Genomic DNA, 17,598 nt, shown 5'->3' on the forward strand with positions numbered 1-17,598 from the left:
TGGGGACCTCCCAGCAGAGTCCTCCTCTTTCCCACACACGTTCCAGCTACAGCTCCCACGCACCAGGGCTCAGAAGCCCCTCCTTTCTTAGGTTAGCTGGTATGCAAGTAAGCAGTCAGCAAAAGCAGGTACCAAAAATACTTCAATATTTGATCTGAATTCCACGCTACTGAAATTTCCTGAAAGCACTACGGTTGTTCCATTCTTTGAGACATTTTGTGATGGGGAATTGACTAGGAAATGAAAAGTTCAAGCACAATTTAGAATGAAGAAGAAAACAGAAAGAATTATCATCTCCTGGCTGGGGAGCAGGGAATTAAGTGATCATATTAGGGAAGCAGAGAAATCAATTCTGGAGACCAGCTGACTCAGGGAGGAAAGGAACTGTCAACTAGTTTTAGAGGCTGCAGAGCAAATCTCAGGGTCAGAGAGGCTATCAACTCCCAAGTTTCACTGATGAAATCATGCTCCTCTATGAACTGCCTCATGCCCGGCACTCACAATATTTAGAACACTTCTCCTACTCCTATGTCCAATACTACCCACCCTTCAAGTCCCAATTCAAATCTCATGTCCCAAATGAAGCTTTCTCTGATCCCCAATGAAATGTCACCTCTCCCTGTTTTGAACTACTTAGCTGGCATTTCATGTAAGGTGCTCACCACTACCTACCCTGTATTTTACATTTGTGATGGACATCTTAGCTCCCCTACTCACACAGGTGCTCCCAAACACAGTACAGGAATCTAATTCAGCTTTCTGCTGCTCTTCCTATGTACAGGGCGCTTTGTACATAATAAATAGCTTTTTAGTAGGTACTGACAAAATACCTAATGAATGAATAAATAGATGGACGCATCAACCAATGTAAACTGAGGAAATTGAGGAGCCGATAATCTGAAGTCAAATAAGGCAGAAGCTTTCTTGTGTAGGAGGTTACATGTCTTACGTGACTTAAAGCTCAGCCAATTTTCCTGGCTTTATGTTTTCGCCCGCTGTATTTCTGCTTTGAGCTACTTATTACGATGTAATTTTTTTTTTTTTAAACCTGGTAGCTGTGTTATTCCAGGGCCCCCATTAGAATTTTAAGTTCTCTGAGTGCGAGTCGCATCCTTCCTGCTCACTCCTGGATCTTCAGACCCAGCTCAGCACCTTCACATAGCAAGTGCTCAACCAACACTTGCTGAATAACCCTCAAAATCATTTTACATAATGCACTTGAGGAAAAACTAAAAGGTCTAATGGCTCCTTAAAATGCCCATGATAGAGAAGCCACAAAAATGAAATACAGATGAATGTCAACACCGAAAACTCCTAGTGATTTCATCTTCTAGTTTTCAAGTTAGAGTAATCTTTACAATTCAGTAAAAAAGCAGCATTTGGACTTTTGACTAAATAGAATTCAAACACTAAAAACAAACTCATCTTCCAGGTTGCGTGAGGACTCAGAGCTCACACAACATACTGGCCATAGCTCAGTTTCTTGAACTATAATTTTCCTTAAAGGAAAAGATCAGCCCCCAAGTCCTGTGCTGTGGTTCTTTTCTTTCACATTGACTGTGTTATTACAACTATCTACAGAGGAGGTTAGTAAAGCAGTCATTTCTGAAAAATTGCTTATTGAGCTCAGTGAGACTAACATGTAAGAGCTATTAATTATATGAAGTAATGCCAGTTTTTACTCGGTAACAATAACTAATCTCCAGAAGCCTGTTTCTTAGGTTATGGTCTGCCATGCAGCCACTAGGCATCAGACCCCAAATGTTCATGGAAAGGCAGGTTTCTGGTTAGCCCTAAAAACAAAACAGAACCAGAAATAACAATAATAATACCTTCAAATGTGTATTTTCATCAGCCAAAATAATTTATACAACTGTCTGAACAAAATGTATAATATTTTCTACAAAATGGTGAATAAATTTAAAACACAGATGTATAGGGGTTAAGAGTCCAGACTTAAATAAATAAACAAAGATCACAACATGTACAAAGAGAGACCACAGGACAGTGAACCCGCAAGTACTCATCACCCAGCTTCAGCAAGTACCAACTCGTGGCCAGCCTTGTTTCCTCCACACCCTGCCCACTTTCCCCTGACCCACTGTGGATTACTGTGAAGTGAATCCTGGCTTCATGTAATTTCCTTTACTATAACTATTTCAACACTTCAAAGGGCACAGACTTTGAGTCAGAGAGACCAGGTGTCCAGTCCAGGCTCTGCCAACTCCTAGCTGGGTAACCCCGGGCAAGCAGAGTGAACTTCCTTGAGCTTGTCTTCTATCTGCAAAATGGAGACAGAAATCCCGACTTCTCAGGAAGACAGTGTGGATGAAATGAGGAACTGAGCCTAGCGCTGGCACACAGAAAGGAGTCAACAGGGCGCTGCAGCTAGAATGCCTACTGTGCTAGCACGTTAAGGCACGACTCTCTCCGACTCACTTCCAATAAGGCTCACAAAGGACAAAAGACATATCGAGTGTTCCCATATAGTAACAAGAGATGCTAAAACCCTCTGTGCTAAGCTTGTAGAGACACTAACCAAAAACTGATTTATGACCCCTTAGAACAATATTCACCTCCGGGAATTTAAGTGTAAAGAGGTCCAGAAAGTCTCTTCGGATAAGGTCGCTGGAGTGCTATGGGGTTTCTACCACCACTCAGGAGGGAGAGGAGAAGGTACTTTCCTACCTCCTTAAACCCCCAAGAGAAAGGGGGTCTTGTGGGGGAACCCTGGAGAACGTAACCTACCTGGGCCGGAAGCTGTGGGGATATAAAGCCTGGTGTCTGACCTGAACCTGATCACACGCCCCCAGGCAGAAGCAGGAAGGAACAGCCCGCGGCTGAGTGGAGGGCAGCTCTGGAAGCAAGCAGTGCTCTGCAGCAGGGCAACGGGCCCCTCGCCACTGCTGGCTTCCCAACCTGACGCAGGCCCGAGCTGGGGAAGGCAAGATTTATTTTTTTAATCAAGTTCAAAGGAAACACTTTGAGTACTGAAATCAGACTCCTCTTATAATCTAAAGCAATAGAAAAAGTTACAGAATATCATATATTATAGGATATACATGTGTGATGTGATATTTATAGGATACATATTCCATCCAGAAACAATCAAAGAAAGACTCCACAGAATGAGCTCAAAGGGGGAACGGGGAGAAAAAAATTAAGTTTTTCCCCTTTTACCCCTTGAAGTTTAGCCCTTTCAATCTGACAGTTACGTTGTATGTTCAACAGCAGCACAAGAGTATAAAAGAAGAGTAAAGAATCCCTTTAGAAAGCTGAATGAAATGTAGACAGGAGTACAAACGGTAAGTTGTATAAACAATGTATAATCAAATACTAAACTATGTCACTTCTAAAGAGAATAAAATTTCTTAAAACATATTAGAAAAGCTGCTCTCTTTTGATTCCTTTTGTTCATTGATTTTTCAGTGAGTAACAGCACCTAAGTGATGCTTCCATGAAGGATTCTTCCCACTCTTCCCCAAAGAATGGAACAAGGAGGAGGAAGTGAAAATTGCTAAAGAGACAGGAACAGATAGAAAAAATGGGGATGATCATGTGCCCCAAGAATATCAATTCAGGGAGAGCAATTCCACATGCAAGGCCCTATGTTAAGCACTAAACTAATACTTACAGGGACAAAGTAGCTTTTCTGGCCTTGCAGGAATTTGAGCGAGACATACGGTAACGGTGAGAGATGAATGTAGTCTTCCGGGGTGGGGAAGGTACAGCAGAGAGAATGTAAAATTGAAAATATAGCCAAAGGCCCAGTAAAGAATCTTTGCAAAGGCCTCTGTGAAGTCACGTAAAGCAAATTCATGGCTGTTTAAAAACTTAGCTCTTAGTCAGTCTTCTGTGGATTCTGACAGCAGCCTTCCTTCATTGGTTCTGGAAGCGTGTTTCACTTGAGGTTGGTATTTCTTCTGGGGCAAGACTTATTTATTACTTTCAACTATGGAAGCACTATACTGACCTTTATAATAAAAGTGTGATCACTCTTTTGAATTTTAAGTAGGCACGAATTCATTCTTGGAAAACATTAAATGCCAAACCAGAGCTACCTGCACTTAAATTATAAGGTGTCTAAACAACTGAGACTCTTCCATGGCATTAAAGGCATCCCAGTGTCACCCACCTGCATGAACAAAGGTTTCAATCCTCATCCAGAACTTGCCATCCCCTTAGCTTATGGTGTGAACTCTAGACAATCCAGCTCTCTGTTTCAGCACTAACGAGCCACAACCTAAATTAGCCACAGAACATACTGTGCATGATTTATAGAGGGCTGCTATTCATTTTCAGCGTGCTACCTCAGGTTTTCTGTTGCTATTACAACACAGCTGAGAAGCCTATTTTTTTGTCAGATAGATAATGATGGAAAGTTAAGTCTAAATTTTCAATTCCAACCTACTAAAACTGTGAGTAATTGACTACAGTGTAAGTCAAGGCAATCAAATTTATTTTTGGTTGTGAATCACAGAACTGCTTACTTTTCAAATAAAAATCCAGAGAACTAGATTATTTCCCAGAATGAAAAGTAACAAGTAAGAGGGTGTGTGTGCATGCGTGTGTGTGCACGCACATGCACATGGGGGTTTTGCCAGTTTTCCATCTCGAAGCCACGATATAACAAGATAATCACCAACTGCATTCTCACTGTTTAAATCTATGAATAATGTGCAGATAATCTAGCATGACTTAAACAAGAAATTAACTGTGATGTAACTCAAGTTCAACAATCAGTCACTTACAGTAGATTAATTTTTCAAGGTAATTTTTGCAGTTGAAAAAATATCTCGGACAGAAGGCAAGAAGAAAGAACATGCAAAAACAAAACAAAACAAAACAAAACAAAGCAGTTTGTTTCCCACTGTTAAAGAAGACAGATTCCTCTAAGGTAGTAACTCTGCTGTCCTATAATCAACAATCCTTTAAAATAAAATATGGCCAGTCTGAACCAACAGGATGAATAAAAAAGTATCTTCCATTTAACTATGATTCACTTTTACAATTATTATCCACTTTGAAAGAATCTACTTCAAACATGACTTTTTCCCCCAGAGCAAGACTACAGGTTACACAGAAGTCAAAGAAAAACCGAGATAAACCTCTAGGAGGGACAAAACATAAGAGATGTGATTCTTCCCGTTAAGCCAATGAAGTCACCTAGATATAAAGGAAAGAACTTCTTCCTTTCTTTCTCCTTCTTATCCTCAAGTCTGAAAACTAAACCCCCAGAAGCCTTTTTATCTAAGGACAAAGAAATGATAAGCCTCTCGGAGGAAAAATAAAAGAAACGACCATAAAGTACAGTAAGTGACTTTTGAATAAATGTGCCAGAATTAAGACATGCAAATGGATGTTGCCCCTTCAGAGTCATTACCTTGGAAACTATATACTTAATCCAATGATGCTGTTATAGGCACTTGGGAATTTGGTTCAGAGCTTAGAATTTGCCACATCCTTAAAAATAGCAAATATTTGTCTTTGTGGGTTTGATACAGCAATAGTCAAAAGTCCTCGGAGTAGCTGTGCTTTCTTTGCAAAGCCTTTCCTGATATCCCAAGTCCAGGTCCCAGGCCCCCTCCTATGATCGCTCTCCTTCCCCCAGCACAGAACTTTTCACTCAATGTTGGAATTGCTTACTTACTTACCATCCATCACCCTGGCAAAACCGTAAACTTCAGAGGAGCAGGGAACTTATTTATTATTATACTCACAATCCTAGAATAATGCCTAGAAAATTATAGGCACCTGAATGACACAGAAATACTGTACGTTACAATCTACTATAACACAAGATGGTCTGGAAAACTGTCTCTATTTACCCTCCCCACTCCTCTCTGAAAAGAGTACCATAGTTCTCTGTGTGATTATACACCTATATGGAGGGACTATTACTTTATACAATACCTGGGAGGAAAAGTGGTTGGATGGGATGATTTTCATTACTTCTTTTTGTATGGGGGAAAAAAAAAAGCAAAAATCATGATTATATCCTCACAGACTAAAAGTGTTTAACTTTTCACTCTCAAATTTGCAAGCATAATAACATCTTACCTAGTTGCAACATCTTTATAGTGTCTCTGTAGGCTTGCATCACCAGCTTGAAATGGCGGTAAAGTGGATAGCACAAAACTCTTCTTCCAAAAGACACCAGGATTTCATGAACATTAGTCCAAGTCTGTGAAGTATCATTTAAATGAGTAATCTTTTCCATATTACACAAGACAAAAGCACACAATGAAATGTAAAACTATTCTCAACTAAAAACTAAGCTTGGATCAACATGAAGCCAAGTGGAAGACAAATACAAAGCCGTGAAGGGAGACTCTTTCTGTAAACCTTACAATAAAATTTTTATCTCAGCCTTTGTAATTTCTCATACTTTATCAACGTATCACAAATGCTCCTTAGAAATCACATACGTAGCACGAAAGTTTTAAAAAGTCTTTTAAGAATTACCAATATGAATGTAAAACACATGGGACTAACAAAATACAGATGCACATAAAAGACATTTCTAAATGATATATGTTTCATGTTTTTGTCTTTTAGGACCATTCGAGATAATGCAGATGAAAAATATAGAACTCTTTAGTGAAGTGTGTTCTCAGTTCCCCCGACCCCCTCTTTCGAGTTTTTGGTTTTTTTGGTTTTTTTTGCTTTGGGCATGAGTAATACATGGTATTTACTTCAGTAATTTGCTTTCACTTTTCAAAGAGAAAACTACTCATTTCTGGAAAAAAGGCTTTATCCTGAATGGTAATGGTTAATGGTAATGATACCACTAACAATGCAAAACTTACCAAAAACACTAAACAAAGGCAATTTTCTACAAAATTGTTTTTTAATTCGGTTTTGATTAAAAATGTATTAAAAATGTAACCCACATATAAAAATTAAAATATAAAATTAAAAGTAAGGGAGTATACATCAATTCCATGTATATTCATCCTTAACAAATGAGTGATCTGATTATGAATACTGAGTACCCAACAGAGGATACTTTGTATCTAAAAAGGAATGATGAATTTCTAAAAAATTCTGGCAAAAAACTAAACACATAAAAGTTTGACAGAGCTAGTTACATGTCTGGCAATTCTAAATTATCTCAAAAACAATAAAAATGTCAAAATAAAATCATAAATAGGTGAATCTCTTCATGCAGACTTTTATAACTAAGCTATGAAATTATCTAGTCCCCAACTTTGTTTTCAATATTGGAATAATCAATGCAATTATTACAAAAGCCAGTTTCTCCATTATAGGCTGATTATGGAAATACGTAGAACTCAAGGGAAGTCTGGAGAACAGCACTTCTCCACCTTAAATATGCATATGAACTCCTGGAGATCTTGCTAAAGATTCTAACTCAGAGGGTCTGGAATGGGATTCTGACTCTCCATCAAGCTCCCAGCAGAGGACACTGGTCAAGCTGTTGGTTCATGGACATTCACGAATAGCAAGATTCTTTGCTAAAGTTAAGTGTTTCAGTTCCTGTTTACATGTTATCTATTATTTGAATAGATAGATTTGAATAGATAGATTTGAAACAACTTTGATTTTCCAACTTAAAATGTACATTGTCTAGGATTCAAACTGGAAAAAAAACAGAAACAAAACTAGTTGCCTTAATAGATGATGCAATGATCAACTGTTTTAACAGTGTTTTAAAGCTTCTGCTTTGATGGACAAAAGTGTGTTCAAAACTAGTAAATTTATTTATTTTATTTTTTTTAATATTTATTTATTTATTTTGGCTGCACCAGGTCTTAGTTGCAGCATGCAGACTCTTAGCTGTGGCATGCGGACTTCGTAGTTGCGGCATACGAACTCTTAGTTGTGGCATGCATGCAGGATCTAGTTCCCCGACCAGGGATTGAACCCAGGCTCCCTGCATTGGGAGCGCGGAGTCTTACCCACTGGACCACCAGGGAAGTCCCAAAACTAGTAAATTTAAAGATAACATTCTTTGCTATATTTGGTGAGCCCTACACAACTATTTTCTACAAAATAGATATAAAAGCAATTATTACTCTATTATAAGAGTTATCAGATCTAAACATACTAACTGTAGGACCTAGGATAAGTTATTTAAGCTATATGATCTATGTTTCCTCATGTGTAAAATACCAATAATTCTATCTCACACACTTCAATAGAAAGGAACAGGTGAAGTAATATACATAAAAGCCTTATTAGCACAGCTTCTGGTGGTGACACTTAATAGTAGTATCACCTAGGTTTTCTGCCCATCTTTGAGCTCTGAGCCCCAATATATGCCGACTTACATACACGCCTCAAACTCAACCCAACATCTTCCTGCAACGGACAGTATACCCATTCCTTCTCCAAACTTCCAAGATACCCTACAGCTGGCCTTATTAGTGTACTATGATTAAAGTAGAAGTAACAAATAAAATCAGTTTTATTAAAAAGATGGAAAAAAACTTTGTACAATAAAGCTATCACTTTTAAAAGTCAAGGAATTGCTTGAATTACCCCTAAATGAGCTAATAACAACAAGAAAATAACTCTGAGCAAACAAAATCTAAACTGCAACTGACAATCATACCTCAAACCAGCAGAGTGTTGGACTCAGTTTTCTGATATTCCACGCGGATTCAACCTTTATTTGTTTTGAAGAAAAGGATAGTGTCACATTAGAGGTAAAGTCATTCAAAACTACAGCAAATATATCCACTTATTCAACTAGTATATAAATAGTATTGACATATGTAAAACCTAAGAAGCATCTATGACTGAAGGAAAATAATGGCTTTACTGATGTCAAGGAGATCAAAGGCAAGTTTCGGTCTACTTTCCTTGGAAATTTATAAAGTAAAGCTGTTGCACTGATAAGAGTACCAGAACACAAGAACACATAAGCAAGGACTTTGAAACTAAAGCAAAGTAATGCATGCTCACTTTCTGTCCTTCTCAACTAGGTTACCTGCCTCCCAAATATGCTATAAATAATCTACCAAAAGACTCAAAGATAATGTTGAAGTGCTCTTTCTGGCACTTAGAAAGCTGCTCAAGAATTTGGCCTTTCAGAGAATGCCTGTGAGAATAAGCGCATTCTAGAGAAGATTCTGAAGTTGCAAGACTTCATGATTTCAAATATGTGAATCCAAGAATCAAATCAAAAATGCGAAGTTATATCGAGCATAACTAAACACTCTCACTCATCTTCTCAAGCAATATGAAGCACTTTTTTGTCAACGAAAATACTTTCACTGATTACGGTATTCTAAAAAGATGAGCGGAAACAAAACCCATTTTCAGTTATAGTATGCCCTTGTTACACTCATTAATATTCATTCTGGAGACAAATCCAAATCTCAAAAGTCACCTTTGAAATTTTCAGAATCCCAGCAGCAAAACGTTTGGCCCATATCAAATCCTTATCCTAACACTATGCTCATGCTATGATGGTGAGTGAGAAAAGCAGGTTAAATAATAGTATATACATTATAACCCAATGTAAATACACATACACAACGAAAGAAGCCTAGGAGAGAAACATCACCTTGTAAGTGTGGCTACCTCCAATGGCTGAGATGACAGGAAATCTTAATTATTTTCTTCCTATGTGTATTTTTCTTTACAATGATATGAATTATTTGTGTAATTTAAAAAGAGGGAGGGGGAGAGGCATGATGGGGTAGGAGATTAACAGGTACAAACTACTATGTATAAAATAAATACAAAAAGATAGTGTACAGCACAGGGAAATATAGCCAATATTTTATAACTTTAAATGGAATAAAATGTATAAAAATACTGAATCACTATGTTGTAAACCTGAAACACTGTAAATCAACTTTTACTCCAATTTATTAAAAAATTTTTTAATAAAATAAATAAATGAAAAACAGGGAAGCATATGCACAGCTCAAAAATAATCCCTTGAGCAAAGACTACTATATACAGATGCAGGGACACATGAACTGGAAAGTTTGTTTTGTTTTGTTTTGTTTTCCAGCCTTGTTTTAAATGTATGCAATCAGTGACATAGGTGAGAAAGAAGTTTAGCTCTTCATTTACAAAATCAAGTGTGGTTTAAGAAGAGATACAGTATAGTCTATATTTTTAAAAAAGATCATTTAAGAAACAACATACTGTACAAAAGGATTTACTTTTACAATAGGATTTCACCAAATACCAAAAAGATACAATCCAGGTTTTTAAAATCTGATTTATATACAATTTTTCAGAAGTACACACACTATTTAAATTGAGGGCTTCCCTGGTGGCGCAGTAGTTGAGAGTCCACCTGCTGATGCAGGGGACACGGGTTCATGCCCCGGTCCGGGAAGATCCCACATGCTGTGGAACAGCTGGGCCCGTGAGCCATGGCCGCTGAGCCTGTGTGTCCGGAGCCTGTGCTCCGCAACAGGAGAGACCACAGCAGTGAGAGGCCCGTGTACCGCCAAAAAAAAAAAATTGAGGAACACCTGCAGATAAACACTTCACATTCCTTTCTTTATAAAATACTATACCTTATGTCTGTTAACGGACAGGTCGGAGAAAGACTAGAAATGGGTATAGTAAAGTTTACCCCTTGCCAATGTCAAGTGTCATGTAGCAACAGCCCTCTCATTTGGTCAGTTCATCTCCTAAAGGAGATGAGAGCTCAGGATATCCTTTTTCTCTACCCTCAGCTTTACTTCCATACTCTGCTATTTGGCAGAGACTAAAGCCAAGAGAGAAGAAAAAAAGACCAAATAGGGCTTCCCTGGTGGTGCAGTGGTTGAGAGTCCGCCTGCCGATGCAGGGGACGTGGGTTCGTGCCTCAGTCTGGGAGGATCCCACATGCCGCGGAGCGGCTGGGCCCGTGAGCCATGGCCGCTGAGCCTGCGCATCCGGAGCCTGTGCTCCGCAACGGGAGAGGCCACAACAGTGAGAGGCCCGCGTACCGCAAAAAAAAAAAAAAGACCAAATAAAAACATTATTGGTACCCGTCACCAACACACCTGTGCACCTCTGCCCAGAGCATCACTAAGTAACTAATCACGACTGGTCTCACTCATGACATTAATACAGTTTACTCCATACAACAGTCTATGCCAACCTGCACAGACACACATGCACTTACATTCTTCTCTCCTTCGGTGACTCGAGTTTCATAGCAATATGCCAGAAGGATATCAATCAAACTGTAGTACACTTGACGACAGGCTCTCTTGTCCAGCAGGTAAGATTTATTGACAAATTTTCGCAGTTGATATTTCTCTTCTTCAGAAAAAGACACTAGAATAAAATGAATTTAAAAATTAGTTCCATTACGTACTGTAAAACCCCCATTGCAGAAGATTCGTCAAAATTATAACTTGGATTACAGAAGATGAAATAAAAAGTTATTTAACTCTGGACATAGAAACAACTTTTTAACTAGGCGTCACAGCTTTATTAAGAGCTATGTATTTGCTTAAATCCTAGTAGAGCTAAAAAAAAAAGAAAAAAATGTCTAAACAATATCTATTCCTTATTTCCAGACCCCCCCCCCAGCCCCTGATCTTTTCCCGCTACACTGTTCTGTACTCGAGGCAGCTAAATGACAGAGTTATTGACTTTAAGATAATTACATTTTGACAACGGAAAACATATAAAAGCTAAATGAAACACTCTGTAAATATTCATTATCTACTGTGAAAGTTCTATACAAAGAAACGGAAATACTCCCATGTATTAGTGAATTTTAAGGGCATCGTATTTTTAAAATATTATTTACACAGAGAAACAGTTTTACATAAATATGCAAATGTGACCATACCACACATATCAGACTTGTGGGAAGAGGAAGTTTCCTTTTCTCCTTTTGCTTGGCACCCTGTTTCCATCCTTATCAACTGCCTCCCCCATGTTAAAAAGATCTAGTATATATCACTCTATATTTTTCTTTACAACCAGACACAAAAATGTGTATACAAGCGAGTTGATACTGTCCCTGCCACCCAGAGAATTAGATTTTTTTTTTTCCATCTAGCCTATCTCACTCAAAAATACCCCTAGGAAATCCCCCCAAGTCACTTGGTACTTAGCTAATTTTGTAAAGGAGTAGAATACTCCATGGTGTAGCATGCTCTATCCAACCACTCCCCCTACTGATGGGCATTCACTCTGCTTCCAGCTTTATGTCACTGCTAATAATGCTGCAATAAATGTTATATGTCACTGGATACTGGAGGCTTTAGATTTACTGGGTCAAAAAGTTTATCTGTTTTTAAGAGATACTTTATTTAAGGGCTACAACTCTCCTTTCTAATGGTCATGGATAGAAGTTCCCTTTCCTACACATATCTCTTGCCCACTCTCAACAATAAATGCTTTTTTAAAAATCATTTCCAGGGGACTTCCCTGGTGGTCTGGTGGTTAAGAATCCGCCTTCCAATGCAGGGGACATGGGTTCGATCCCTGGTCAGGGAACTAAGATCCCACGTGTCGCGTGGCAACTAAGCTCGTGGGCCACAACTACTGAGCTCGCGCGCCTCAACCAGAGAGCCTGCGTGCTGCAAACTACCGAGCCCATGTGCTCTGGAGCCCGCGTGCCACAGCTAGAGAGAAGCCCATGTGCTGCAACGAAGAGACCACACGCCGCAACAAAAGATCCCACATGCCTCAACGAAGATCCTGCACGCCGCAACTAAGACCTGACACAGCCAAATAAATAAAAATCAAAAGAAATTTAAAAAATCAAAATCATTTCCAGCTTAATGGATGCAAAGTGATCGTGGTAAGAAAAATTCTAAAATGACCCCCAATGAGTCACATCATTTGAGTGTGGGCAGGACCTGCAACTTGCTTCTATTTAAAAAAATATGCCAACGGTGTTATAATTATTATGATTATGTTCCATTATCAGCAGACTGGAGCCAGAGACTCGCCTGCTGATTTTAAAGAACTAAGATGCCATGTTGTGAGGGGGCCACATGGCAGGGAGCTGTGGGTTCCTCTAAGATCTGAGAGTGACCCCAGCTGAAAGCCAGCAAGAACATGGAGGGCCTCAGTTCTACAGCCGCAGGAATCAAATTCTGCCCACCATCATGTGAGCCTGGAAAAGGACCCTGAACTCCAGAAAGGATCATAGTCGCCAACACCTATTTTTTAAAAAAAGAAAAAGAAAAGATGGCCACAGTTGTTTATATCCTTCCAAGACCCTGAGCAGAGGACCCACCTAAGCCATGCCTGACTCCTGACACGTGGAAACTGCGTCAAATTAGAACTGTGTTTCTGTTTTGTGGTAACGTGTCATGCAGCAAGAGGAAACTAATACAGTGACATATCATTGTTACTTCAGTTAGTATTTCTCTAACTGCTAAACTGTGAACATTATTTCATAGGTTTGTTGGCAATTTGGATTTGCTCTCTTGTAAATTACCCATGAGAATATGTCTTGCCCAGTTTTTTCTGGATGGCTTGTCAAACATTTAACAACTCGGCTATTATGGACATCAACCCCAGTCATCTCTCCAAATCTTCGGCATCTCTACTGACTTTGCTTAGGGGATCTTCTGCCGTTGAATTATTTATGTTTGTGTGTAGTCCACTATATCTATCTTTTTTTCTTCACCAGACTATGAATTTATAGCCTTTGATAAGGTTTCCCCAATCCCTGAATTGTACATGGAGTCTCTCAGCTTTTCTTTAAGATTTACTGGTTTTCTCTTTTAAATTAAAGTCTTTAAAACGAAATTGAGTTATTTGTAGGGAGGTGGATGGACCTAGAGTCTGTCATACAGACTGAAGTAAGTCAGAAAGAGAAAAACAAATACCGTATGCTAACGCATATATATGGAATCTAAAAAATAAAAAAAAAAGGGTACTGATGAACCTAGTTGCAGGGCAGGAATAAAAATGCAGACATACAGAATGGACTTGAGGACACAGGGTGGGAGGGGGAAGCTGGGGCGAAGTGAGAGTAGCATCGACATATATACACTACCGAATGTAAAACAGATAGCTAGTGGGAAGCACCAGCATAGCCCAGGGAGATCAGCTCGGTGCTTTGCGACGATCTAGAGGGGTGGGATAGGGAGGGTGGGAGGGAGGCTCAAGAGGGAGGGGATATGGGGACATGTGTATGCACACGGCTGGTTCACTTTGGCGTACAACAGAAACTAACAGAGTATTGTGAAGCAATTATACTCCAATAAAGATCTATTAAAAAATAAATCAATAAAATAAAAAAATTAAGTCTTTAATCTTTCTGAAAGTTATTTTTTCAAGTTTTAAGGTTTTCGCTAATTCAAGATGAAGAGTTAATTGTGCCAGCACAGTCTGTTCAGTAATCCGTCTTTTCCACTGTATTGAACCACCGATTTTATCAAATACATCTGCTGCTTTTCTTGCTAAACACTACTTCCAAGCACTTTTGGGTTTTGTCACCTACAAATATAATATTTTTCTCCATTCCCAATAAACTCCTGACAGAAGAGTGAGAAGCTATTTCTTTTTATGTATCAGTCACCTTACCAAATGTTGGCTACCCAGACCAAAAAACTAAGATATTTAATAAAAGCTAATGATTAAAAAAAACACCTTTATGTCTACATTGGGAAGGCAAGCAACTCTAAGACTGTAGTTCCTTCCAAGTTGCCTTTAATGTCTACAATTTAGGTAAGCTATCATAAAATATATATCTTCTCAAGTTAAGAAAACATGAGCATTATCAGTTCCTCATTACTATACTTAGAAAGTAAAATATGACTTGTCTTAGAGCAAGACTTACAGAGAGAGTAACAGCTAATCACATAGATGTGCTGAGTTCCTAGTTTAGTATGAGTAAAACACAGCCTACTAGTTTCTTAGAACAATTTTAAAGAAACTTAAGCATCTAGATATATTGCTACCTCTAAATCAGAGCGTTATCGATCTCTTCCTTTGCAAAGTAATCCTTAACTTTCCTTCCATGTCCTATCAGACAACCACTTTCAAATTCACTTTAAAAGCTGTCCAACCCAGTCAAGAAGAGCATTCAGCTTCTAGTGCCATTGCATATCAAAGTAATGCTAAAATAACTTTGAAGCCTTTTTCTCCAGGTTTTAGAATTGTCCATTATATGCAGGTCAGGACAGGCTAAACTGCTGTATCAGACAGACCCAAAATACAGTGGTTTCAGTAGGACAGAAGTTTTTCTCTCATGCTGCTAATCGGAGTGAACGATCCAGAATGGGTGGGCATCAGAGTCTCCACCATATGACTGCCATGTATGGTCCAAGATGCTGTTCCAGGTGTTAAAATTTTCCAACCAATGGGAAAGCAGAAGAAGAGGAGGACAAACACCTCCCTTCTAAAGACTTGATCCAGAAAGTGCACACAGCACTGCCACTCACTTCCCATCATCGAAGACTTAGTCTCATGACCACACCCAGGGGCAAGGAAGGAAAGAAACTCGGCCGCTAGCCAAGTGGGCATGACCCCAGCTCTAACTCAAGAAGCCTCTTTTTAGAAGGGTTAATAAAAGACACGTGTCTCTGACACCTTCTCAGAGACCAAAAATTATTAAACTGCCTTTTTTAATATTCCCAAAGCACTCTCTTGATACCTAGTCAAGTCCCAGTCCCTTTCTGTCTCTGCTCAACAAAAGACTGCCCTTCTGTTCATCACAACTGGGCAAAAGCCAGAAGGAAAAGAATATGACTGATTACTCCCACATAAGGGTCCCTTTTCACCTATCGTTTTCCAAACTCACTTCTGTACTCTCTTAGGAGCCTTAGGTTTAACATGGTTTCTTTTTGCTGTAAGGCTTCCTTCCAGCACTTTTTAGCAGCCTGTCCTCTGGGGGAAAAAAAATCTTAAATACACTTACTTGATATTATGAGAAGCAATATTCCTTTACTCACTAAAATATATTTAGTGCCAAAACAACAACAACAACAACAAGGTTTTGACATAAAATATGTATTTTTTCCAACCATGTTAAAAACCCTATGTTTAAAAAAAAGTTTTAAATGCATTTGTACAAGCATTGCTTACATAAACAACAAATAACTATGCAAATGTATTTATTTAATTTGCTGGCCAGCAATATAAAGAAATGTGTATATTTTTAAACTTAATGCAGGCGAGTGTCAAATGAAGCATTCTTTAAAGACTGACATTCAAAAAACAAATTCATGTGACAGATCAACTGGGTGTTGAGTGTCCCATTACGGGGCTCGTATGAAGATTTCTCAATTTAAAGAGAAGGTCTCGGTTCACTTAAAGTGGTCTGATGTAAGGAACCTGTAAGGAGGAACATTTCTTCACTACATGAAGAACGTATTATCTCACAAAGTATCTGAAGACCCCTAGAAGGGCTGAGACACTATTCCTTCCCTTAGGTACAGTTTTGGAGACGTTCATTAGTTTAGCTAATAGCAAAGTGCCAGGTGTCTGTGACCACAGTATCTCACTAGAGGGAAAGCCTTTAGATCCTAGTTGGTTAATAAAGACTTCTGCTTCCATGGAAGTCTGAATCACAAGGTAAGCGTCCCCAGAACCACTGAACGACACATCAATTCATCCACATGTTTACTCCTTACTCTTTGGTCATCACACCTGTATGTGTTCAATGACCTGTAAAGGATGACCTGGGAACTGTGGGTTCTGATGTTACATGACCCACAAGTAAGTGCTTCCACATATCACAGGTCACTTCTCACAACCGTACACACAAGGAAGGCCGACTTGAATGTACTCTTCTGAATTCTTGAATGCTGGGCGCCCCTAACTTTCCTTTAAAACACCACCACTGGGACTTCCCTGGTGATTCAGTGGTTAAGAATCCACCTGCCAACGTAGGGGACACGGGTTCGATCCCTGGTCCGGGAAGGTCCCACATGCCGCGGAGCAACTAAGCCCACACGCCTAGAGCCTGGGCTCCACAACAAGAGAAGCCACCGCAATGAGAAGCCCGCGCACCACAACAAAGAGTAGCCCCCGCTCGCCGCAACTAGAGAAAGCCCGCGTGCAGCAACAAAGACTCAACTCAGCCAAAAAAAATAAATAAATAATTAAAAAAAATATATATATATATATATTTGAAAGAGTGAAAAAAAAGCCAAAATTGAATATAAACAAAAGCAAATAAGCCTAACTGCATATCCAGTTGATAACAGAACCACACAGAGAAAATAAGTCAGGTACCTTCCAAATTCAGCCCTCTGACTGTGTTCCCTTCATGGGATATATTCTAAGGACAGAAAGACTCCACTTTATTCCCAGTATGTATGTTGTTGGCAATGATAGTGTTGAGGTGATTGTGATTTCTGAGTGGTCTTGAGTTCCACCTTGGCCTAAGTATTTCATTAATAATACATAGAAGTACTGAAATTCTGAAATTCAAAGAAACCATTCAAAGAGTTCATAAATAACAAAAACAACAGCCTGAGAAACCACCAGAGAAACCAAAAGTCTGAGCTCCCCCAGGCCTTTTTTATTAGAGCTGTAAATAATATCACCCAAAGGGGATCTTGGGGAGGTTTGCACACAATCAGGTCTAACCAAGCAGCAACGCTAGTAATAAGTACAGACACGGTGCCAGCAATACTTGGATGATTGCCACGACAAGTAACATTTGTCAAGCATTCATATGACTTACCTACACGA

At 39.1% G+C, this 17,598-nt stretch overlaps 1 protein-coding gene across 1 annotated transcript in view; it reads right to left on the reverse strand.

Moving 5' to 3' along the window:
* SHQ1 (SHQ1, H/ACA ribonucleoprotein assembly factor) overlaps positions 1-17,598 on the reverse strand; it is an 89,766-nt gene that overhangs the window by 47,107 nt on the left and 25,061 nt on the right. Inside the window, 3 exon segments of the mRNA XM_007447667.1 lie at positions 6,061-6,184; positions 8,579-8,632; positions 11,105-11,259. Of these exon segments, the coding sequence (XP_007447729.1) occupies positions 6,061-6,184; positions 8,579-8,632; positions 11,105-11,259 (333 nt within the window).

Source organism: Lipotes vexillifer, unplaced genomic scaffold (assembly GCF_000442215.2).
Source record: "Lipotes vexillifer unplaced genomic scaffold, Lipotes_vexillifer_v1.1 scaffold1008, whole genome shotgun sequence".
NCBI lineage: Eukaryota > Metazoa > Chordata > Mammalia > Artiodactyla > Lipotidae > Lipotes > Lipotes vexillifer.